We start from the raw sequence: 26,021 nt of genomic DNA, 5'->3' as shown, positions 1-26,021 counted from the left end.
ATACAATTCAATGTAAGACATAAGGTGCTTCATTACATTCTTCATGTCTGTGATTCTCATTACTGAATTCCTGGTGTCCATCAAGGAAAGCATCTTTACTAGAAAATATTTTGAAAGATGCTGTGTATCACCATGCACACATATGGCATCATGTGTTACAGTAACAGCCAAGTTCATGAGAATGAAACTTTCCTATAGTCCACAGGTTTATTCATCTGAAATTGGCTAAGAGGACTTTTAGAAGACTTGCAATAGGATAGGGTGAAATATTCACATCATACTAGTTCCCAAAGTTAATCCTCTATCCATTTTGTAATCTCAGAAATCTCTGCCCAGTTCTTACTTTCTGATGGAAGAGAGGCTGGGATTCTGTCCTTCCTGAGACGGCCATGCCACTGGGGTGGCAGGGACATTGTTGGCATTGAGCCAGTCCGACGTCGCTTCCGTGGCAAAGAGCTGCATTTAAAATGGAAAAGTCAGCTAGTGTATCACAGGGGAGGCTTTCATGGAGCAAAGAAGCCTACTGGGACACACATGTCATTTAAAACATAAGGTAGAAGAAAGTGGTGTATATGAGAAGCAATAATCCCATGAATAGAGATTTGGACTCACTGTCCAGAGTCATGGGCATTTTAAATATTTTAAAAATATTTGCACTAAGGAAAAATTTAATAACCTCAATTGTAACTGCTTTTGTAGAGGAGAAAAATGAAGAATTATTCATGGCCGAGGATTCATTGTTATCAGATCAACAAAGCTCCATGACCATAGGCCCACTCTGAGCCTTGGGAATTGTTTTATTTTACTGAACCAGGCTTTGTGTGAGGGATTTGTGGCGGAGGAGTTTTGGCTTTAACTGCTGCAGTCGTTTCCATACGACTTCTTATGGAAACAAGAAATGGAAAAAGGAACAATACATTGGAAATGCACTGAAACTTTGTCCCAATTCTGTGCAAACTAAATGTTCTAAGCTTTTAGCTGGCAACTTCTACGGAATTTATGGTAATTTTGTGAGAACTTAAAACTAGTCTTTCTAATTATTTTATTCTATTGAAGTTTTGAAACTGTCAAGTTAGTTATACCTCTCAAGTTGAAAGAATATGTTTTGAGCTATTTCATTCCCTATGATTCATTAATAATTCGCTTTTGTGAATAGATTTCAATGCTTACAGAAAACAACTTGAAAAACTTAATATCACATACCTTGAAGCCTTCGTTGTGCAATTGTTCAGCCACACCAAGGAATTTGGGACGGAATGATTGCTGCAATTAAAAGAAATTAACAAAATTCACTTTCTGGATATATTGCTCTTTATTGAGTCATATGTATGGTATTCTCTCGGGCGGGACACTGTAAAAGGCAAGTCCCTATGTTGTCAGGTGCTTGATATTCAAAAGTGACAAGTTTGATCCTTTAGCTCTCCTATAGTGAGTATGAGTTCTCATTTCCCCATATAAATGAGATTACACCCACGTTGTCTTGCTCTCTACAGTCTTACTTTTCACCTTGCCCTCAAATTCTTCCACTCTCTACTTAGTCCACTTAGTCTCTGTCTGCATATTAAGATCTGCCCCAGCCCTACACAGATGCTTCCTCTGGTCAGGGAGAATTTAAGGACAGCTGGGTTAGGCGATCAATACTCGGTCAGCATTGCTGACTCTTCTGCCTGCTCAGCCTGTTCTAATTGCTGAATTCGAACTCAGTCCTGCTCTTAGGTAACTAGGCTCTGTCCTAGCAGCTTGTGCATACCTCCCTGCAATAGGTCAACCATTTGGAACTCAGTTTTGCATTAATTCTAAGGTAAAGAGTAAACAAATGGGCTCTGGAGACACTAGGCTGCATTTCAGATCCTGGCTTTCCCATTCATTTTTAGTGCGTTCTTAGAAAAGTTAATGTCTTGAATCTCGATTTCTTCATTTTTAAAACAGCAGTGAGGTAGTAGTGTATCTATTTCTTGGGGCTCTACAACAAACTGTGTGACCTTGAGCAACTTACTTAACCTCTCTGATATACTCTCCTCATCTGTTAAATGGGAATAGTAATTATCTGTGTCACAGGGTCATTGTATTTGATGAGTTAATTTATAAGTAAACATTACTTAAAAGTGCAGTAGCTTAACACAGTTACCTGTCCATTAATAGTTCTCATTAAGTATTAATTATTATTATTATTAAAATATTTATTTTTTCAACCTGTCAGAGACTAGATTTCTGTCCCTGCACCCTAGTTTCCAAGCCTGGCTTCCTCTACTGGTTGTCACACTTCAAATACAAGCCAACTTCCTCCTCCCATATATTTTACCTCCAGACAGGCTTCCCTGATGTTCTCTCTCTCACTCTTCAGATATTTTCTTAGAGTCCATTGCTGTGAACTTCCTAGAGTCTCAGCTGGACCCATCTAGTTTCCAGGTCCTGCCTAGGCTTACCTCCTTCCTGTGACCACTAGCCAGTATTTGCAAGACAGTGGTCAGGGTGAAAGGAAAAAAAAAGCTACGTGGCCTACCCAAAAGTCAACCCCTTACCTTGACTTCATTAACTTGAATGCCTAAGTGAGCTAACTGGAATATGAAAATCATACACAGTTAAAAACATATCTATTCTGCCTTAAATGAAAACACTTTGGCTGTCTTCCCTTGTAAAAAGTTGGTAAACAGTTGAAATAATTTGGTTACTTCAGTAAATGTTTTATAATCTATTTAGAAACCATATTAGTCATGGCTAAAAAATATCATAGAGATTATCTTATTTCAGAGTCGCAGAGAAACTAAGAATTGCAATAACAAAACATATCAAGATCCGTGTACAATTTTGATAATGTTCAGCCCATAAAACCTTCTAATATTTACTTTCAGAGGCTTTCTGAGAACAGATCTAAATCCTAGGAAAAGACTCCAAAGACTGTGTTCAAATATAAAATTCTTTAAGATTTTGGCCCTCTCGATCCCAGAACTGCAGTTTTATGAGAGGAAACTATTGGCAAATAGAAAAGATAAATGCAACTGGATGAATCTCGGCTAAGGCAGGCTCAGGGGTTATTCATGACAGTCTTCTAGAACACGAATTGTAACCATGCCCAGGATAGTAGCTCTCCATTCCTGCTTGGGACCAGACAGGAAGAAATAGGCCTTAGATGCAAGAAGCTTATGGCTAGACATAAATAAAAGAAACTAAATAAGTATAAAATCAGAGAGTAACTCAATGGCTTTAGTGCAATTTAATGAGGTATGTGGCAGTCTCTTTAAGAACAGGTTAGACAGAAGAATAGGACATTCGTTTTTCAAGTTTGATTCTGCTTGGAAAGCAAGGGACTGAATTAGATGGCATTTTAGGTTTTCTTCAAGTTTTAAGGTTCCTTGAAACACAGTAAATATGCATGCAATATTCTAAATGAACTTCTGAATTTTGTCAAATCTCTCTAATTTGGAAAAATCTCTCTAATTTGGAAGTGTGATCTTCTGCTAAACACAAGACACACTTAAGTCAGCACCAAAACACATTAGAAGATTCAACAGGGGGTGCCTGGGTGGCTCAGTTGGTTAAGCGTCCAACTTCAGCTTAGGTCATGATCTCGTGGTTCGTGAGTTCGAGCCCTGCATCACGTTCTGTGCTGACAGCTCAGAGCCTGGAGCCTGTTTCAGATTCTGTGCCTCTCTCTCTCTCTCTGCCCCTCCCCTGCTCATGCTCTCTCTCTGTGTCAAAAATAAGTAAACATTTAAAAAATTTTTTTTTAAGTTTCAACATAAATTCGTCCAACTTATTAACTAATACATTCATAATATATGAATACCTTAATAATATGAACCATTCTCAATTTCTTAAGTTTTCCCCTAGAAAAATCTCACTAATAATATATGGTCATGTGATAACATTGAAACCATTTTCTAAAATATCATTTCACAAGCACAGCGGTTCTTAAAATGCAGTTCCCTGGGAAATCAGCATCACCTAGGAATTTGTTTAAAATATAAAAGTTTGAGCCCTGTCTCAGATCTATGCAAGCAGGAACTCCCAGAGTGAATCCCAGTAATCTGCATTTTATCAAACCCTCCAGGTGATTTTGATACACTTGGAGTTTAGGAATAGGAGTAGGAATAGGGAGGGAATAGGAGGGAAGAGGGAATAGGAGAACCATCCTTCACTCATTTTGTAATTTGAGGTGAAGATGCATTAACCTTGGCCAAAGTCACAGTGAAAAATGTTGAGGAAGGAGTACCAGAATGTAATTTTTTTTCTTTTCTATTTTAAAGTAAAATAAGTCAGCAAGTCCTCTAAGACCTGCAGACACCAGTCAGAACCTCATTATGGAGCTGTTTCAATGCTGTCCCCCAAGTGGAAAAGATAAATATCCAACATGACAGTATTGGCAGTTCCCAGCCGGGGAACCACTCTGCCTTCTGGTCTAGGGTGTTGGCTTTCATAGCCACATTATAAACTTCTATCAAACATGTATTGAACACTTGTGACACATAAAACAGCCTCTCTACAAAAAGAAATTATGTCTGTCAGCTTGCATCTGAGTAGCCCCAGATTTAATAGCTGATTGAAAATACCTGGGTAAGAAACCATTTGTTACTAAAGGTGAAAAGTACAAACTGATTTATTTCCTGGAAAATGTTTATAAGAAGGAAAGTCCTTTAAAAATGAAAAAAATATATATATTTCCTCCAATTATCATTTTCACATTACTCCAACTTCTGGCTGCAGAACAGAAAGCCAAGTTAATATTGTGTGGTGCCTGCGGACTCTACAGGGACGTCTGCATCGACAACGCTATGGTTGTTCCTAATGATTCTGTATTGAAGATAAAAGGTTATTCATGTCACTTGGAGTTGTCTTTTTCAAATAAAATGCTTGCTTTGTGTTTCTGAGCAATGCTGAAGTGCAGATGTCAGGATGGTGCTTGCCACTCCACAAACATCACTGAATAGCCCAATCAGAGGGGGAAAAACAGTGAGCGCTCTTGATCTACTCTAGAGTAAATCATTTATTGTTAAAGGGTGTTCCAGAAAACTTCAAAACAAGACAGATTGCCTACTCATAGCAACTAAAAATAAATCCTGATGGGATGAAAGGAGGCTGGAAATACTGCAGGAAAATCAAAGATGATTTTGTTGTCATATAAACCTGCATTATGCCTTTCTTATGTTAGGATCTAGGCCTATGGAAAGCCTCTTGTTAGAGACCCAGTGCATGTAACAGTTAAGTTGACAAGAATCCTTTGACAAAATCTAAATCTTGATTCCTTTTCCTCTTAAGTTCTAGTTATATGCAATTGATGTTATGAATATTTCAAATTCCCCAGGTAATTCGACCCATAGGATTTAACTTTGGGAGGAGCAGAAACAGAGGGTCCATGTGTGTAAAGGAGTAGGGTGGGAAAGAGAAGAGAAATAAGAAGTTAGGAAGATTGCAATATAACAAATTAGCATGTGTGTGCCCTCCCCCTCCAACACACACACACACACACACACACACACACACACACACACACACACTCTACTAAATGTTGAGAAGTGGCTGATACTTGCTAGTAATGATTTACTGTTTAGAATATGTGTTAAACTACCAAAAATAAGAAAAAATGTTTCCTGGCTCAGAGTTACTTTTATCTCTCCTCCATAGTTCTCTTTTCCCCCAGCTTTCTCTTGCAACCTATTGTGAATATTAATGAGTTAAGGTATCTTCAATTAAATCTTCCTATTCATAGCAGGAAGCTCGGGCAGGGTGGGGAGATAAAGAGAAAAGAAGACCTTTACTTCAAATAAATGGGAGAGGTATCGACCACCCTCCTCATTTATACATGAAGGAATAAAGCAAATTAACTGCAGTGGTGCTGGCTACCAGCATTCTTCTGTGAGAAAAGTCTACACAGCATTAGGCTGAACAAATGAGAATCTTAAGAAATCAAAATACAGTTGTGGATTCCTTTCTTAGAACTTTATTAAGTGCCTCAACTAAATGCATCCCTTTGTATTTACTGGCCCTAATGCCCATTTATATATTAGCAGTACTTTTTTAGGTCCTTGTCAGTTCTGACTTATATATTCAAATGAGTTTATACAAATTATTCGGACCAAGCTGAATCATAGTAAAGAAAATGATTTTTTTAAGTACAATGTATACTAAAATATGGAACCTTAATTACTTATCCACAGTTGCTATGAAGTTTGGGTAAAAGGCTGATGTTAGAGTTCATTCCATTCTATCAAAGAAGATACCCAGTGGGTTTTATAGCTATGAAATCTCTAGTTAGTATATTCTGTCATATTGTTCACTTAAATTTATGCCTATGCGTTTTTAAAAATCACTCTCAAAGAAAATCCCCCAGATAGTAACGATGGGCCAGCCAATAACTGTTGGTAACGGCAGCTCTTCTGTGCCTCCCATTTAAGTAGGTCAGAAAGTGATTCTTGTCCACCTCCTGACGATCGATTTTACCACAGCTACAAATATTTTATTAAATATAATTTTACACCAAACATTTCTTTAAATATGCTTTTTAAACTTTGTAATTAAAAGAGATACATATCTAAAGCCCAAGCATGTGCACTTATACGCAGGAAAAAAGTTCTTTGTAAGAACGCGTGTAGCTGCTGGAACACTGATTTCTTTAAAACAGAATGTACTGAAAGATAAAAATTCAATGGGCAGAACCTCATTCCATTAAGAAAACTCTTTTTACCCTACACAACCCTCTTTTCCCCCCCAACAAAGCAAAAAATTCAGTTCACTGATGCCAAAATCACGCAAATGCTTCAGAGGGATCAAGTTAATTTTTGCTTAATATTTCCTTGAAGCCCTGGAACCAAACAAGGCACAATTTTATACATCACTGCCTTCTTAAACTGGTATTTTAAAATGTTAGCACTATTATGATTAGTTGTGAAGATGGGGACTAAGGGCATGGTCTCCTCTGAATGCCCCCAGGCCTCACATTAAACTTTAAGCCATAACTGGAAGTTGGGAAAATACTCTCTTACTTGTGACTTAATAAGACTGAGTACCCATTTATAACATGATGAGTCTCTCATATGGTGTGATGTGTCTCTAAACTGCCCTTAAGCTTCACAATTACAAGTCATTTCGTTAGCCTCTGCTCTAACTGTTCACCATCTCCCTTCCGGCATCTTTATGAAGCAAAATTCCAAGTTGCTCTTTGCAGAAACTTCTCCAAAGCCACTACCCATCCAGCCTCGAGAGTCTCATTTACTGATATTAAGACACCCTAATGAGATGGTATCTATAATAATCACCCACTGACTTGAGAATACCTGGTACTGCTCGAATTATATTTGTTATTAATTTTCATGTAACCATGCAGGGTTTGAGCTTATTACAAGTACAGTAGGGGTGATATATAAGACCATCTATTGTTTTTATATGATCCAAGAATTACAAATCTCAAATGTAAGTGAATGACCAGGTGGGAAGCATTTAGTATTTTTTCAGGAAATTTATAAACAGAACAGTCTGTACATTCTTATAATAATTATTCCAAGGAGTAATAGAAGTTTCCCAGCTACCATTTTGCCTTAAGATTTCCACTTGATTTGCCATAGTAAAACAATAATGCCCTTTAAATTGCATAAAGATGCTCTCTTATAATTATTTCACCTTGCTTTGACTTAGAAGACTTTACCAAATAATAATATTTCAAGAACCTCCAGAGTGTATTGTGGGCTCTGCTGACTTTCTTTAGCCCATTAAGTTACTCATCTTCAAGAACTTTCAATTAGTCATGGAATTTCAGGCTGAGAAAATTCTTCAAATAATGCCCACATCTTCTCCAGCTTTGGATCTTTGACATTTACAGGCAGTCCTCAACTTCAAAAAGTTCACCTTTAAAATCATGTGAAAGCCATACACGTTCAGTAGAAACCATACTTCAAATTTTGAATTTTGATCTTTTCCACACTAGCAATGTGCAGCAGGTCAAACTTTTGGGATGTAGGGCAGCAACAGATCCCAGTCAGCCATATAACCATGAGGGCAAATAGCCAATACATTTATAACCATTCTACTTTTCACTTCCAGTAAAGTATTCAGTAAATTACATGAGATATTTAACACTTTATTACAAATAGCCTTTGTGTTAGATGATTCTGCCCCACTGTAGGCTGACATGAAGTGTTCTGAGCACACTTCAACGTAGGATACACTAAGCTGTGATGCTCAGTAGGGCAGGTATAGTAAATGCATGGTATTTTCAACTTGTGATGAGTTTATTGAGATATAACCCTGCCGTTAGTTGTAGATCTATAGTAGAAATTGAAATGTGAATGAATCAATGTAAGGAAGAAAGGAACAGAGGTTGGGAAGGGATAATATAGCTTCAGCTTGCAAGTATTTGGGTTTGAGACATCCAGATAGAGGTCCAACAATACAGGAGATTGTTGGAAATATGGGATGACTGAGGATAAGGATTTAAAGTTGACAGCTATGGATAGAACAGTGGATACCACAGACATGAGTTGGCAAAGGGGAAAGCCAAGAGCTAGAGACAGAGAGAAAAAGATGAGGTGAGACCCGACTTTATGGAAAGCATTTGTTCAGGGGCTAAGGAGGAAGAACAAGGAGCAGAACATCTATAACAGATATAACCAAGGAGTAGAAGAGACTCCTTTTTAAGGCATCCTAGATCCTTTTCAGAACAAATACCCTTTTCACTACAGACTTTATCTTTCTGTTCTTTTTATTTATGCACTTATTTGTATTGCCTGCCGCAGTGGAAAAGGGAAAAACTCAGGGAACACATAGAGAACAAGTGTCCAGTTTTTCTATTAGTTGCTGTTTTCTTTAGTGAAACTTAGAACAAATCTCCCCTCTTTTATACTACAGTTAAGGTCCTTGACACAGCCACTCCTAGCCTGTGCCCAGGGGCGTGCACACAACCACAAACCACTCACCTGGATTCCAATCAGGATGCCTTTCTGGGGTATCTTAAAGCCTGTGGAAAGCATTGCCTTTAGGAAAGCTGTATGAATGCCTTCACCAAAGCAAGCCACCTGTTTAGAATAAATTAAAAAATAAAATAAAAAGAAGCCAATACTAGTCAACAACCCTTACCAAAAAAAGAAATGCAAATAGAAAGCACTTTATTCATAAACTCCTTTGCTAGATTTCATTGAGTTGCCCAAAGACCATGCAGTCTGAATCCCGGGATTAAAAGCCTGGCTGGGGCAGATGTATCTTATGTTTTTAATTAAGCATAATGAATGAATAAGCAATTCTTTCTCTATCCAACAACACTCCATGGAGCAACATAACTGGATTCTACTGTGAGTTATTTGGATACAAATCACAGCTTCTGGTCCATAATGTGGTGAGTTACCAAATGTTAATATGGACTTAATGTTTAAATAACAGTATATGTTATGTATGCTATGCCACAGTGCATGAATTCATGGGTCAGTAGCACAAATGCATAACTGCTGATCAATTGGTGAGTAGTCATTTAGTACAGCTTATGAGAAAGTTTTCTGAGAAATTCAATAAATGCATGAAAATCTCAAAGGACCTTTTTTAAAAATCATTTTCATAAAATGAACCAAAATACTCTGCTACTAGTTCTGAATACCACATCCATAGGTAGAACAAAAACAAACAAACAAACAAACAGAAAACAATTCCAAACTAACATATAATATTAGGATATACAGAGGTTTCATGTAGGGTAATTATGCTACAATATAGCTACAAGTCAAATGGCCACCAGAACTATAGAGCAAGTGGTATATTTGAACATGATGGAAGTAGATTCTGCCATGCATATCATCATTTGGCACAGGTACAGAACCACCATTATAGTAAATAACATTGATGATGGCTAAATTCATTCTTGAAGCAAATGACTCCCTTACTGTGAAAAGGATGTTCTCATGACTATGACCTTCAGCCAACCACCAGTACCTGCTGCTTTTCACTCAACAGTGAACATTTTCTTTGGTCAATTAATGGCCAACTAGCTTAAGTAATGTCAACCTAAGTTAATGAAACCCAAATTTTAGTGATAGGACCAGGCAATCACATCATAAAAGCAGATACAACAACAAAGAAGAGGTTTCATCAATCTTCTACAAAAAAATCATAGAAACTGGTCAGATATTCAAGTCAAGCTTGGGACTCCCATCCCCACCTTGCCACTGAGAAAATAAAACACCTGTAGCTAGATCAAGAGCTAAAGGTTTATTCAACCCCACAACAAGCCACTTGAACACTGAACATGTCTCTTTGAGGCCTGAGATTTCACTCAGCCAGAATTATTATTCTCATTTCGGGTATGAAATAGACCTTATAACATCACACTCAGTGACACTTGGAAGTGTGACTCTAATCATGGAAGAAGAATGATCTCTATACTTCTGAAACAGATACAACAAAGGTGAGCTGAGCTTCTAATTCTTTCATATTTTCTTATTTCCACAACTCCAATAATGTATGTCTGGAGGCAGAATGGACATAGGATTGAAAACAAGTTTACCACACTAGAGAAAACAGCACAAAGAAAAACAGATCTCTTTCTGATCTGAACCTCGGATCCGCCGAAAACAGCCCTGCTACTGAATAACCATGGGATCGAGATGAACCTGAAGGGTATTTCTTTAAACAGCTGAGAAATGTAATGCAGGCCCATCACTTTAAAGTTAGGTTTTCTCAACTATTAAATTAAACGCAGCAGCAAAGGAGCTAAAAGAAGGTAATCTCTAATCCAAATACAAACAAGATAGCCATTTATTCCTCACTGCCTGCCATCCTGTCTCACTTGCCTTCTCGGCACAGAAGCTGCTCGTAACCAGGCAACCATATAAAACATCACGTATGTATTGCAATTAAATATTTTTCTCCTTTCAGGTGTTCCTTAATAGCAAAAAAACAAGGATGCCTCACAGTCTGATGTTGCCACTCTGATGTGCACTGATGAGAATCTGAAGGTTGTAGCTAGTAAGTCTGTCATGGGCTAGGTGATTCATAAAATGTCCTGACACTGACATGTAGGGAACTCTCTAGAATCTGACAGCTCTTTACAAGAAACACAGTTCACATTCTTAAAGAAATCTTCAGCCGACAAGAGTCCCAACACAAGTGAAGAGGGACATCCAGTGGCCAATCCCATTATAGGTTTTAGATAATCCCCAGGAGGTTAAAGTTGCTTTGAAAGTTGTTCTGGGATTTTTGCATTTATCTACAGATTCCACAGTGTTTAAGCCCATGATCTTTTTAATGCTGTACAATCATTCTGCATATTGCTAGTAAAAATCCAACGATCTAATTTCATAGTAGCAAGTGAATGAGGGGTGAGGGTGGGAAGTACTATTACACAGAGACCTTAAAATAAAGCAGAAATACCCAGGAGATATCTACTTAGACATCTAAAGAAATATTTGGAAGCTGTGCTGCAATGTGTAATGTGGAAATGAATTAGGAACACGTATATTGTATTCACAAGTCAAATATAGGTGAAAATTTAAACTCTGGTCCATAAAAGTACAAGATTTTTCTTTAGCTTAAAATCTTAGGCCCTTTCAGACTTACTCTGATAACAGAAGTTTGCATTCCCCTTACTTCTTAATAGCTTACTTACTGCATTATATTCAGATCATAAAACCATGGATTTCAAAGTATGAAATCTTTTAATGAAAGCGTTCAAGGATCATTAACTAGTTACCTCTCCAGTGGAAGCCATCTCACATCGCAGAATGGGGTCAGCATCCCTCAAACGGGGCCAAGAAAACATTGGAGCCTGTCAGAAACAATGGGGAGGAAAAATATGTGAGAGAAAGGTATAAAAGGAATAAGAGAGGATAAATATATTTAGTGAACGAACCGTCTCTCATAGGATTCATTTAAGCTATGGTAGACATGTAAAAACTTTCTTTGGTCCAAGCATCTGACTTGAAAAATAGCTTTAAAACTCTGTTCCAAGAATTTCTTGAGCTCTTGGCCAAAAACTTGGGTTAAATAATCACAAATTATTTCTGTAAATAGGGCCCCTGTGACCAGTCTAGGCCAGTGTTTCTAATCTGGCCTACACATATTCTTATTGGAGTGAATTCAAACAAAGTCTACTGGGCATTGGTTTCCCCAAACAGAGTTCAAACACATTTTTTTTCTTGGTAGGCTTTTGAAACATTCCTCTTCTTTTTCTGATCATTTGAACTTGCAACAAGCAACCATGCCAGAAATGTCTGTCTGTAAGATGACTTCTAAAACATGAAACTGTTGTTGACACCTCTTAAAAAGCTTTGAAAACATTCTGCTTCGGAACCACTTTGGCCCAGAACTCTCATATGAACTAGAACATAGATAGGAGTGTTTCCTTTTCAATTATTTTATCAGTGCAATTCACTAAGAACCTAATTCTTGTTCCTTGATATACCCATTTGTCTAGTCTGGACTATTTTTCCTTTGACTCTGGCACCCTTCTAAATTCTCCTGGGAGTTCTAGTTCAGGGTCCTTTCACTAGGTCATTCTTAGTCAAGTTATTATACATTTCTGCACTCCAGCTTCTCTGTACCCTCATCTGTTGACATCCACCCACCTCACTAGGCCTATGTTAAGAGTGACTATAAATAAGTAGTTCTTTCTTTTTTAATTTTTCTTAATGTTTTTATTTCTTTTTGAAGGAGAGAGAGAGAGAGAGAGAGAGAGAGAGAGAGCGAGCATGAGCGGGGGAGGAGCAGAGAGACAGGGAGATACAAAATCCGAAGCGGGCTCCAGGCTCTGAGCTGTCAGCACAGACAAGTAATTCTTTTTTAAGAAGTCAAGATTCATATGGGGCGCCTGGGTGGCTGAGTCGATTAAGCATCCAACTTCGGCTCAGGTCATGATTTCATGGTTCGCGAGTTCGAGCCCCGCGGTGGGCTCTGAGTTGACAGCTCAGAGCCTGGAGCCTGCTTCAAGACTCTATGTCTCCCTCTCTCTCTCTGCCCCTCCTCCACTTGTGCTCTGTCTCACTCTCTCTCTCAAAAATAAATAAACACTAATAAACATTTAAAAAGAAGTCAAGACTCGTATAAATGTAATTAGGAAAGCTGTAAACTGAAAGATACAGTGCATTTTCAAAAATGCATACCTATCTCTCAATATCATTTTTAGCTGGAAATTGTTTCATACACAGATGTGTGTGATTGTATGTATATTTCTTGTCTATGAATAAAGAAACATGAAGTTGAAATTCATATATAAATTACCAGTGGAAAAATATTTTTCAGGGCCTTCTACTTATTGGTCTCAAACAAAAAAAATCCTATGTATTTGTACCTATGTATAGTCCTATGTATTTTTACTTATGTATAATTCCTGCTGAAAGCTTTAACAATTTATGCCATGTCATTAGTCTCAAGGAATAAAGTGCTACCCATCCCCAATATAATAATGCACTATAAAACCCAAGGCATCCTAAATTATTGAGTTAAGTAAGATCAATAAATATTTTTTGATTTATAGTTTCAACTTAAAGGTTCCACTGTAAATGTCAGAAGTTGGAGTCTCAGCTATAACACAATTATGGTTGAGGTCACTAGTACATATAGGAATGGCAATCTTTTGAAGGCATCCAAAATATGTAAATATCACAAAAATACATCACACAATATAAGTTAATTTCATCGTATGCTTTTTCTTTTTTTTTTTTTTCAACGTTTATTTATTTTTGAGACAGAGATAGACAGAGGATGAACAGGGGAGGGTCAGAGAGAGAGAGGGAGACACAGAATCTGAAACAGGCTCCAGGCTCTGAGCTGTCAGCACAGAGCCCGACGCGGGGCTCAAACTCATGAGCCGTGAGGTCATGACCTGAGCCGAAGTTGGACGCTTAACCGACTGAGTCACCCAGGCGCCCCGTCATATGCTTTTTCTAAAATATTTAAATATATTTATATAATATCTCACTAATCTTCATACTTGCCCCATGAAGTAAAGGTCATAATTATAAATATTCTGTGCATTGGGGTGGCGCCTGAGTGGCTCAGTTGGTTAAGTATTTGACTCTTCATTTGGCTCGGTCATGATCCCAGGGTCATAGAATCAAGCCCTGTGATGGTCTCTGTGCTGAGCATGGAGCCTGACTGGAATTCTCTCTCTCTCTCTCTCTCTCTCTCTCTCTCTCTCTCTCTCTCCCCCTCCCTCTCTCTCTCTCTTTGTCTCTCTCTCTCTCTCTCTCTGTCTGTCTCTCTCTCTCTCCCTCTCCTTCTGCCTCTCCCTGCTTGTGCATGTGTGCACGTGTACTCTCTCGAAGAAAATTAAAAATAAAAAAAATAAATACTCTGTGCATGAGCATACTGATACATCTAAAGGAGCACAATGGCTTTGTTATTAATGTATTTTTAGGAATATACATATATACTGGAAATTAGTGAACAAATCTTAAATTTTTCTGGTCAATCTTCATAAAGGTACCATCAATTTCATGACCTACATGGCACCACCATGAATAGCAACTGCTATTTCAACTTTTCAAGTGGAAACATTGTGCTGCTGAAGAAAATAGGGACTAGTCAAGGTGGCCAAGGTAGTTAGAATTTAACCAACACCACGGAGTAACAATTTCCAAGATCCCTGCATTCCTTAAGCCTTGGCATAGCTCAAAAGGGGCACGATTCAAGCCTTGTCCTAACAAAATATGTCCAGAATTGCTGTTTACCAACTAAACTGACACCATCACTATGGGCCACATTAATATCATTTATAATTCACTCAGCTAGTTGGTTTTCAAGTTATGCAATTCTAAAATGATTTTTTTTAAATTTTTGAAATGGATAAAAGTTCATATAAAGTTGTCTGTGGGGCAACTGCATCGTGTCATTCAAAGGAAACATCGTAAATCCCTAGTCCAGCACTTTAGTTAGAAGGTTCATGAAGTACCAAGATCTTTTTTTTTTACTTTATTAAAAAAAATGTTTTAAGTAAGCTCCACATCTAGTGTGGGGCTTGAACTCATGACCACCAGATCAAGAGTTGCATGCTCTTACTGTCTAAACCAACCAGGCACCCCTTGAAATTATTTTTGATGAAAAATTTTTCCTTTAATTTCCTTGAAACTTAAAAAAAATGACTAATAGATTTTGTTTAATGTTACCTTAATTGCAACATAGTCAGCAGGAATTATGGGATGGTCCAATGTTGGAAGAGGTTTCTCGTCAATGTTCTCTTCAATCATCACCTTGGTGGCCACATCAATGAAGTCTACCCCCAGTGTTTTGGAAACAAAGGGGAAGGATCGAGAAGCTCTCAGGTTACACTCAATCACCTGGAGACATGAAAAAATTAAAAAAAAAATAAGAGGATGTTGAGAGCCAATGGCAATATAACTATTCTCCCTGCTACTTGGGTTCTAGTTGTTTTTCACTGAGACCCAGCTCTTGTTTTGCCAGCCTCTGACTTCTCTTCCCACTGCTTGTACTTTTGCTAACCATTTTCTTTTTAGTCACTATCTTTGAATTCTGACGTTTTTTCATCTACTTTCCACAATTTCATCCCCACACACTGCTGATAGATTTCAATGCAGAGCTCGGATAATGCCACATCCCTACCAAAAAGCCTTCACTGGGATTCCACTGGCCATCAAATTAAACTCTAGTCCTTGAAGGCCTTCTATTCCCTTGCTTCAATATATACCTCTCTACATTATCTTATACCATTTCCCTGACCCCATTTTTACTTTCTAAGTTCACCTTCCACTATTTCCCTAGAAAAATAATTTCACTAACTAGTCACTGTCTCCTAAAATATGCCAAATTTTCTCTTAGATGTTCTATGTGTAATGTCCTCTCTACCTTCCTTTACTTGTCAGTATTCCAGCTATTCTTTAAGATCCAGTTTAAAATATAAAATCTTCTTTGAAATCCACCTCAAACCAGGTATATGGCACCCAGATACATGTGTGGGCACATACATGTGCATACACACACACACACACACACACACACACACAAGCTAGCAGACATGCTCTCTCTGTTCTGGGACTCCAATACCATCAATTTGCACATTCCTCCCACCAGTTATACTCTAACTTGTGTTACAGTTATCTGCAAAGTCCTCTTCTTCCCAGTCCTCACCACATTGAATATCTTTGAAAGCAGAGACTGTTGTTTACACATTGTTATTACCACCTTATGCCTTCACGTAGTAGATGCTGAACCAATAGCAGTTACTGATTGGTTACATTAAATTAATTAAGACTAGTGTAGGGGCATCTGTGTGGCTCAGTCAGTTAAGCGTCCGACTTCAGCTCAGGTCATGACCTCACAGTCCATGAGTTCAAGCCCCGCGTCGGGCTCTGTGCTAACAGCTCATAGCCTGGAGCCTGCTTCAGATTCTGTGTCTCCCTCTCTCTCTGCCCTTCCCCTGCTCATGCTCTGTCTCTCTCTGTTTCAAAAATAAATAAAAGCATTAAAAAAAAAGACTAGTCTAGTTGATTTAACTACTTTTGGTAAACAGGATCTAAAACCTCAGTGCAAGTAATTTGTGACCATTCTACATATTCAGATTATTTTATGACAGTCACTGTGTCCATCTATACTACACTGTAGAGGGCAGACAGTGATCTTCTTTCTCAGCAGATCAGAGTGCTTTACGTAACTGTGACTGACAGATCAGTGCCACCAAGGGCCTGTGTCTTCAAACAAGGCAGGCATTATATGCTGTGCAACAACCCGCACTCAGACACAAATAGCAGCAGGAGTCTCAGTTGCTCTGTGATTGTGCTCATGGAGAAGATTACCAGAGGGACACAGACCGACATAAGCTGACACAGCTGTGGTGTTCTCTCAAGCACCTTGGCATTTCTTACCAAGACGTCATTTCCTTTGACAAGAAACTGGACGTTGAATGGACCAGAGATGGCAAAGGCCTTTGCAATCTTTCGGGTAGCATCCTTCACCTAGATCCAAAGGACAATGATAGTAGTGCTAAAGAGCATACCTTAGTTGGAAAACACAATGAAAAAGCTACAGCACCTTAAAGTTAGGTTTCTTTAATTTCTCTTTAAGGAGAGCTACATCTCCACTAATAACCGTAACAATAATAATGGTGATAATAATAAGAGAAGCCACTAGTAGGCGTCTGTTAACAAAATAATAATGCGCACTAAATATTCATAACAGGCTAGCAAAGAAGAGAACACATAATTTTACAAAATTATCTTTCTGCCAAAGGTCTCTATCTAGCCACCGTTATATACTCTGGTTTTACTTTGAGGGCTAAATAATTCTTTCAGTCTGGGTGCTTCAGCACCAGAAACTGCAGTCCAAACTGTCTATTAATCTCCTGACCTACCTGCTGAGAAGAGCAGGCCCTGAAATGACAAAGCACTCAAAGCAAAGAGACCAGAGAGATTTCCTTGATGTGCTTTTTCTCTTGCTCTGGACTCTACAAGGGTAGATATTATGTTCAGAAAAAAAATGATGTTTCCTTGCAGGGAGGTTCTGCATGTCACATATAAAAACCCCTCTATCCAACCAGAGCCAGATGGTACCCATGCAATGCGGGGGCACTGGCAGCAAGAAACAAGAACACCTCATTCATTACTTTCACAAGAGGGATTCAGCAACTACACTGGTCATTAGAGGAAGTAGAGTCCGTGGTACATTGAACTCTGAGGGATTTGGAAAAATCTGAGTTCTTGAGGTCAATTATACCAATATGAGAAACTGAAGTACACTTGAAATCTGAGGACAATGTTCTCTTATGAGACTGGTGTTACAACATAACCTGCTACCTTCACCTTCTAGAACAAGGTAAGATCTTCAGAATCCTGCCCAACATACACCTAGCCAGATAGGCCTGTCTAGATTTTGATGGCAGGATTATTGGAAAGGTTCACTGAAAAAGCCTAGACTGACCTAACATACCTAAAGACTAAGGAATGTCCACGTGAATTATTTAAGATGATGGTCTCTGAGAACACCTAGCAGTGCCTATTTAGTACTGAGGCATCATTCTTGGGAAGATCTTTAAAGCAATGTTTCCAAAAGAAAGGTTCAAAGAGACATATCAGAAAGTGCTGGTTTGAGATGAGAGTTAGGGTAGGAGTGAAAACATAGGTTCCAGAAGGTTCCTACATGACTGCTGCATCCCTGCTTCTAACTGAAAAACATAGCTTTACATGCTGCTCACCTAAGTGGCTCTCAAAACATTGGAATCACCTGCAGTAGTGTTCTCCAAATGGGATCCCCAAACCAATAGCAACAGAAACAGCATCACTTGGGGACTTGTTAAAAATGAAAATCTTGGGGCCCTGCTTAGAAGTACTTAACAGAAACTGGGGATAGGGTCCAGCAATCTATATTTTAGCAAGTTAGCCAGGCTGTTATGGCACCACTGAAGTTCAAGAATCACTACACTAGCATACAACCAAGTGGGCTCAAAAGGGCAGGAAGGAGGGGTGCCTGGGTGGCTCAGTTGGTTAAACATCTGAATCTTGATCTTATCTCAGGTCATGATCTCATGGTTCATGAGTTTGAGCCCCACGTTGGGCTCTGCACTGATAGCACAGAGCATGCTTGGGATTCTCTCTCTCTCTCTCTCTCTCTCTGCCCCTCCTCCACTTATGCTCTCTCTCTCTCTCTCTCAATAAATAAATAAATAAACTTATTTTTTTAAAGGGCAAGAAGGAAATTGTTATCTCTAAAATATCCAGCAGACTCAGAGCAAGAAAGTTCCCCTTATAATACACTTCACCTGGGGCATGTCCTACATTACTCCTTAGTTAAAAACATTTTTTTTTTAATTTTTGCCTTTCCCCTTGCACTTTTATTTATAGATGATGACCTTTTCAATGGCTCCTTGGCTGATGGTTTGTGTGGGCAGCATCAGAGTGGCATCTCCTGAGTGTACACCTGCATCTTCCACATGTTCAGAAATGGCATGGGAGATAACCTGGCCAAAAGAAGATTTCACAAAGAGTTGTCAGGCACCTATTTCAGTGAAGCTACTGCCTCACCACTCACTCCCCCCCAAAACCCCGCCATTCTAACAGATGCCTAGAGCATTGACTAGTTCCTTCGCTCAGTCCTTGATGAGAGGAATATGAAGGGCTGCACATGTAGACTTAGCCACCTCCCTGTGCAGTGACAGACTGCCCCAGGGCAGCTGACAGTGGCTGAGCTGACCTCCCTCCTCCATTGACTGGAATGGGTACAAATAATAGGAAAAGAGGACAACTAAAGTGACTCATGTTGACTTTTAAGAATAGGAAACAAGCATTTGGGAGGCACAGGAGGGATCTTTATCTTTTCCTTCCAGATTAGGTTTTAGACACTGGAAAAGAAAAGATGGGAGAGGTGAATAGCTGGGTGTATGTTACAACTTAGGTGGACCAGAAAGAAGGCCTCAGATCTAAAGATTAAGAGATTTTTAAATTGAAATTTGAGAGGGCACCTGGGTGGCTCAATCGGTTAAGCATCTGCTTTTGCCTCAGGTTATGATCTCACGGGTTCATGATTTCAAGCCCCACATCAGGCTCTGTGCTGACAGATCAGAGCCTGGAGCCTGCTTTGAATTCTGTGTCTCCCTCTCTCTGTCCCTCCCCTGCTTGTGCTCTCTCTCTTTCTTAAAAATAAACATTAAAAAAAATTGAAATTTGATAAAGAAGGGAAGCAAGAGGAAATTATTCTTGTCTTCTCTTAGAGGTGAGGAGACTAAAGCAATATAAGAAGAAATAATCCAAGTGCATGTGACTCCTGTATGGCCAACTCAGGATTTTCAAGCCTTATCTGTCACATTTCAAAGTTTATGGTCTCAGTCGCCATAACCTGAATGTTAATTCTATGTGTGTCTTTGGGAAATGATAAAGCTGACTGTGGGGGAGAATAACTGGGCAACTGTAAAAAAACAAATAAATTACAGACATGATTTGTTTATCAGATTTATAAATGACTTAAAGCGGAGTAACATTTGAGTTTCCTGCTGTCACTTATGAGCTCTGTGACCTGGGCAAGGTACTTTATCTTGCAGGCTTGGTTTCTGATAAGACAGTGCTAACAATGGTATCTGTCTCACAGAATGTTTATAAGGATAAGAACGAACACGTATTCGGTGTTTGACATGATATTTAGTGCATAGTAAGAACTCAGATTTTTTTTATAGTGTCTAGAGATGGGGAGGCAATATTGCCACTGAGCTCTGAAAAAAACCATAATGTAGCTGAAGTACTATGTCCATTTCTGAGTGTGACTGTTTAAAAATTATGTGAATAACCTGGATCATTTCCAAAAGAAGGAGTCCAGGCTGATAAGCAATGGTTGATGTCTGAGAGAAGCTTAGGTTAAGAGTATATCCTAGCAAATTGGAACCAAATCAGGCCAACAGACCAGCATTACTTTACCAGAACAATATTTGAAAAAGCACAAATTTCTCTAGGCCGGTCTTACATTCTCCACTTTGACATTGGTATGATTACATCCCTCTTATGTTATACCTGAGTATTAAAATACTTAAAATGTTGAAAGGGGGAAAGATTAACCATATGCTCTACAATTCTGGAGGCCAGAGGTCAGGGTCAGAAACAAAAAAATTCTAGGGAAGCAGACTTTACTTCAAAAGAAGAAATAAATGAGATGTCCATATATATATATGTATATATATATATATACATATATATATATGTATGTACATATATATATGTGTGTGTGTGTGTGTGTATATATATATATATATATATATATATATATATATCTTTTAACCTGACAACTTTCTCAACTTTCTGTGTTCTGTGTAACCAAAGTTATTAAACAAAAAACAGGTGCGCACTTTCTGGTGATGCTGTAAAGAGAATTCTCATCCTTGGGGTGAGGGGTTAAAATAAATGATTTCAAGGGTGCTTAAACTCAGGATTGTATGATTCTGTGGTATGAAGTCATCATTACTGTGTATATATGTATATATGTGTGTGTGTGTGTGTATGTATATATATCACAGCATATGTTTTATATATGTATGTTCATGCAACATGAAAATAACCCTACTTTGAACTGTTAATCTGGAAGACAAAAAAGCCAAAAAGAAGATTTAACATTTCCAGTAGTGTTTTGAAGTATTTACAAAGTAGAAAATGAAGAACAACTTTTTAATTTTTCATTAAAGCAAATAAAATGACATGGAGTCCCTAAAACATAACTTCCTATATTTCAAGATAAATCATAAGTGCCTTATTAGTGCACCAGGCAAACTAAAGGAAAGCATTTCTCACATCTTCATTTTTCCCTGAAGTTGGAGGCATTCATTGTATTAGCAATACAAGATGTGATTTGGTAAACAAATTTTATGTTATTATCCTTATCCACCCCACTCTGTTGACTTTTGTCTTTATTAATGCAATAAAAAAAGTGGAGGCTGGGAAATCAAGAGAGGAGAAAAACTAGGGATTCAATCAGGAACTTCAGAAAGCAAAGTATTGGATGTTTTTATAATACTCGTTGAAACATAAAAGGAAACCCACAGACAAAAGAAAATGAGAGAAAAATCTATCAAAAAGAATGATGAATACAGGATGATAATTAATTTTGAATATCATCAAAGAGGAATTCTAATAGCATAAAACACAGGATATATGACTCCCATGACACATCAACTAAATTGTCAGTGAAACTGAAATTTTTTTTTGGACTGAGCAGCTTGTCCACTATTATTAGAGACATGTTTTGTAGAAATAATGACTTCTAATCTGTGTTGTTTCAAAACCGCTAAGGAAAAAAAGAAAAGAAAAGAAAAGAAAACAAAACCTGATGGGAAGGCACGGATCTAGGATATAGGGATAAAACACTTACTCTTCCATCTTTGCCAACAGCGTCCATTTCTACTTCCCGGGCCCCCTCGATAAACTTTGTCAGCACCACTGGGTGTTCCTGTCATCAAGGAAAACAGAAGGGCAGAATCTTTAGCTGACAGTATGTGTACAGTGTCAGGTAAAAATTGTATACCTTAAGCAAATCCCAGGGTAATACTTGCAAAAATCTTAATGCCAAACACATTACACAAACTCATTAGCCAGTTTGTTCAGTAAGAACAAGGTCATTCTCTGCTTTCAGTGAGGCAGACGGTCTTTCTTCAGTTTTGAGTACTCAGTGAATTGAACGTGAGGGCTGAAATTTCAAATATAGACTTTTAAGTGAGTGAGAGAAAAGAGGGGGCCAAGGAGAGGGTCCACTGGAGGTCCCATCTCTGTTCCCAGAGTTATGAATATCTCTCTATTTTATTTATAATTATATATATATTATTTATATATATTTATATTATATTTATATTATATATAATATATATTATATTTATATATATTTATATTATACATATTATATATATAACATATATATATAATATATATATATATCGGTTCAAGTTCTTTCTCTCTTCTACACTCATCTTTTCCAAGCACTGTAAGGTCCTACATCAGTTCTCTCCAGGAGACCGCAAGAGAACTTAGGAGAATCTCATTATTTTGTTGAGGTTTTGTTAGGTCAAAGGTGGCCACTGTTACTTAGAACGGACATGCTCTAAACCATTTCTAACACGCGGCATTTGCAACATTTCACTTTATTAATCTTAAAAGGTCCTTCCTTTCTCCACTGTTTTAGACCCTTCTCATGCCCCATTCCCAGCTCTTTCATGACAGTGCAGTGATGCCCTCCACACCTGGATAACTGCTTGCTTTCTCCAGATGAAATGAAGAGGTTGACTGAGGAGCTCCAGGGTTCATGTATCTCCTCTCCTCTTTGCCCCAAGCGCCCGCAAGTTGCACCACTTGTTTGCTTACCAGACCCTGCTGTTACCCGTCTCCATGCCTCTCTTCTCCATGTGCCACCTTCTCTCCTCAGCTTCATCTTTCAAACCTCAACTCTTCCTTCAAGGCCTGACTCAGATGCTACCTCCTCCCCTCAGCCTTCTCCAAACATCTTCTTTTCCTCTGAACACAAGCTCCTTTGGGCCACTATCATAGAGTTCATCTCATGCATATGTATTACATTTCATATACTCTGTCTCCTTTAGTAGAACACTTGAAATGAAAAGGAATTTTGTGGAAAATTTGAAACCACCAATGTTTTATGCCATAAATAAAATTCTCTCTTCTATTAAAGAGGCCAATTTCCATACTTCATTTTCTTCAAAAGCTGACTAGATATGTAGCTGTTTATTAGCCAAGAAAACAAAAAAGATTTCTTTCCATCTCTGTTCCCTCTTCTTTAAATACCCAAAGTTTCCCTCAGCAGGCTTGCTGGAGCTGTGTTAAGAACTATATGAGATTTCTTCTGTATTATGACTATAATAGCATAATCGAAAGAAAGAAAAGTTTACCAGCTATCTTAGCTTCTCTAGCCAATCCTGAGACAGGGATCCTTGTTCAGGTGATTTATGGAGGGAGTTAGAAAAGTAGGATTGGGGGGGGGGGCACCTAGGTGGCTCAGTCGATTAAGCATCCAGTTCTTGATTTTGGCTCAGGTCATGATCTTGCAGTTTGTGAGATTGAGCCCTGCCTCAGGCTCTGTTTTGATAGCATGGACCTTGCTTAGGATTCTCTCTCTCCCTCTCTCTCTGCCCATCCCTCTCTCTCTCTCTCTCTCTTTCTCTCAAAATAAATAAACATTTGGAAAGAGAAAGAAAGAAAGAAAGAAAGAAAAGAAAGAAAGAAAGAAAGAAAGAAAGAAAGAAAGAAAGAAAGAAAGAAAGAAAAGAAAGGGAAAGTGAGAAAGAAAGAGAGAAAGGAAGAGAAAGAAAGAGAGAGAGAAAGGGAAGCTGGATGGGGCAGCAGGAAAAAGCTAGTACATCTATGGTCTCAGTGGAGACTGAATTTGGCCTTACTCCCTAGGGAGCTCTGGAACACGAACTGCAACACAGAGTAAGTCCCATCTTGAGGCAAAGGTCACTCACTGTCTAGTGTTTTCAGGGTGGTGGTGATGTGAGGGATCTTGCCTCCTTGTTGATGAAGCTCTCATCTGACTGAGGATAGTTACCCAGAGAAGTGTAGCTGGTAAGTGTTATCAGCCATCGCTACTGTTAGGGATAGGTGCTTCCACAGGTAAAGGGATCTGAGTGGGGGAATAATAGCATCCACCATCCTGGACATTTGAACAAATCTATGAAATAGTCCTCACCATGTTGAGGAAGAAAATTTCTGTTTTTTTTTTTTAAGTTTATTTATTTGAGAGAGACAGAGACAGCATGAGTGGGGGAGGGGCAGGGAGAGAGGGAGATAGACAACCCCAAGCAGGCTCCTCACTGTCAGTGTAGTCTGACTCGGGGCTGAAACTCATGAACCATGAGATCATGACCTGAACCAAAAAAACAAGAGTCAGATGCTTAACTGACTGAGCCACACAGGCACCCCAGGAAAGACAATTTCTTAATAAATTTCTATTTTTCTGCAGCACTGTACATTGTTGGCCTTCTTAAAATAGTTTCTTCCATTTATTTCCATAAACTACCTTTTCCTGCTTCTCTGTCAGGCTCCTTCATGTTCTTTTTTCTCTGGTCAGTCCTTAAATGCGGGTATCCCTCTTGTCTCTGCTTTAGCTATTCTTCTTCCTCTATACTGTCTCCTTGGTGATTGCTTCCATTCTTGAGACTCTGACTAAAATGATATATTTATTTCCAAAACTATATGTACATTTCTATCACTAGCCATGACGTTGATTCTCGATTTAAAATCTGTATAACCCACTGCTTTTGAAGCATCTCTACTTAGATTTCTCATAGGCACCTTATACAAAAGGTCAAAAAATAAATATATAATCTCCTTCTCTAAAATTTCTCCTTCTCCCATGTTCTCTTATTTTAATAAATGGTACCACCATCCATCCAGTTGTCCAAGGCAGAAGCTCAGGAATCATCCTTTATCAGATACTCTTTCACCGTCTACTTCCTTCTATTCACTAATTGCCTCCAATGACCATCTCAATATTTCTAGAATGTACGTATGTCCCTTTATCTTTACTATTATTACTCTGATCCAAGGCACTGTCATCTCTAATCTGAACTATAGCAACAGCCCCTAACCTTCTTCCGTGAATTCAGCCTTGCCCCAGAATTCACTCTCCATACTCTAGTATGACTAAAATCAGAAATTACGACTAAAATCCAAACTCAGTATAACTGACAAGGTTCTCTTTCTCTGCTCCCTACCGAATCTATCTTCTCCTCTACCATGTTTGGTGTCCTAGCCATATACTGAATCCTTTAACAGTTTCTAGAAACCCCATGCTCTTTCTCAGTTGTGAACCTTTACTTTACTCTATTTTCTTCTATTTACACCCACAATATAAACCTTTCATCCAGTTAATTCTAAATAAACCATTTTAAATTAATTTAAAAAGCCCTTTTTTAGGGATGTATCTCATTTACACTCTTCCTCAGTATCTTGTATTTTATTATATCAATACTTATTATATTTAATTCTAATTATTTGAAGCTTCATGTCCCTAGTAAAGAGAGTCCTCTGTGAGAGCAGACTGTATCTCTCTTTGCATGAATGTAGCTCTGATACTGAGAACAATGCCATTATATAGCAGGTGGTAAACATGAATTAGTACATAAATAGATGAATGATTGATATGATCTATCTTTACTCCAGAGTCACTGAACTGAGTATTCCAGATTCTGCTGGAGTTTGATGGGAATCCTTGAACCAGAATGTACTCAGTCAGGACATCTCCATTATAAAACTTTGGTCCAGTGTGGGTTCCATCCATATGCTAGCAGCAAAATATATATATTTAAAATATTCTATGAATAGAGGTCCTGCAAGATCCAGTGTTCCAGGCAGAAAAGAGAGGACAACTGTCTTATCATTCACATGAGACCAGCTGGGTGTAACTGGTTTCTCAGAAGGGGAGTTTGCCTGGACCCTTGCAGGAAGTGAAATAGAGAAGAAGACTGTGTCTTGCTCCCAGGCACATTAATGAAAACTGGCCCACTGGAGAGATTCCCTCCTCAGCCATCGACTTTCAAACTGAATCAAAATCTATTTGGTTTTCTTTTTTTACACTCTTTGTCTTTCTCACCCTTTATCCTTAGCTACTTTCTTTACTGCTCC

The 26,021-nt window shown here is 38.4% G+C and overlaps 1 protein-coding gene across 1 annotated transcript in view; it reads right to left on the bottom strand.

Moving 5' to 3' along the window:
• Nucleotides 1-26,021, bottom strand: part of CPS1 (carbamoyl-phosphate synthase 1) — a 128,591-nt gene that overhangs the window by 3,224 nt on the left and 99,346 nt on the right. Inside the window, 8 exon segments of the mRNA XM_030323767.1 lie at nt 344-456; nt 1,204-1,263; nt 8,907-9,005; nt 11,666-11,740; nt 15,078-15,248; nt 16,791-16,880; nt 18,770-18,877; nt 21,766-21,843. Coding sequence (XP_030179627.1) covers nt 344-456; nt 1,204-1,263; nt 8,907-9,005; nt 11,666-11,740; nt 15,078-15,248; nt 16,791-16,880; nt 18,770-18,877; nt 21,766-21,843 — 794 coding nt within the window.

Source organism: Lynx canadensis, chromosome C1, assembly GCF_007474595.2.
Source record: "Lynx canadensis isolate LIC74 chromosome C1, mLynCan4.pri.v2, whole genome shotgun sequence".
Classification (NCBI taxonomy): domain Eukaryota; kingdom Metazoa; phylum Chordata; class Mammalia; order Carnivora; family Felidae; genus Lynx; species Lynx canadensis.
Note: the sequence above shows the minus strand (reverse complement) of the source record. Positions and strands in the feature narration are given on the sequence as shown.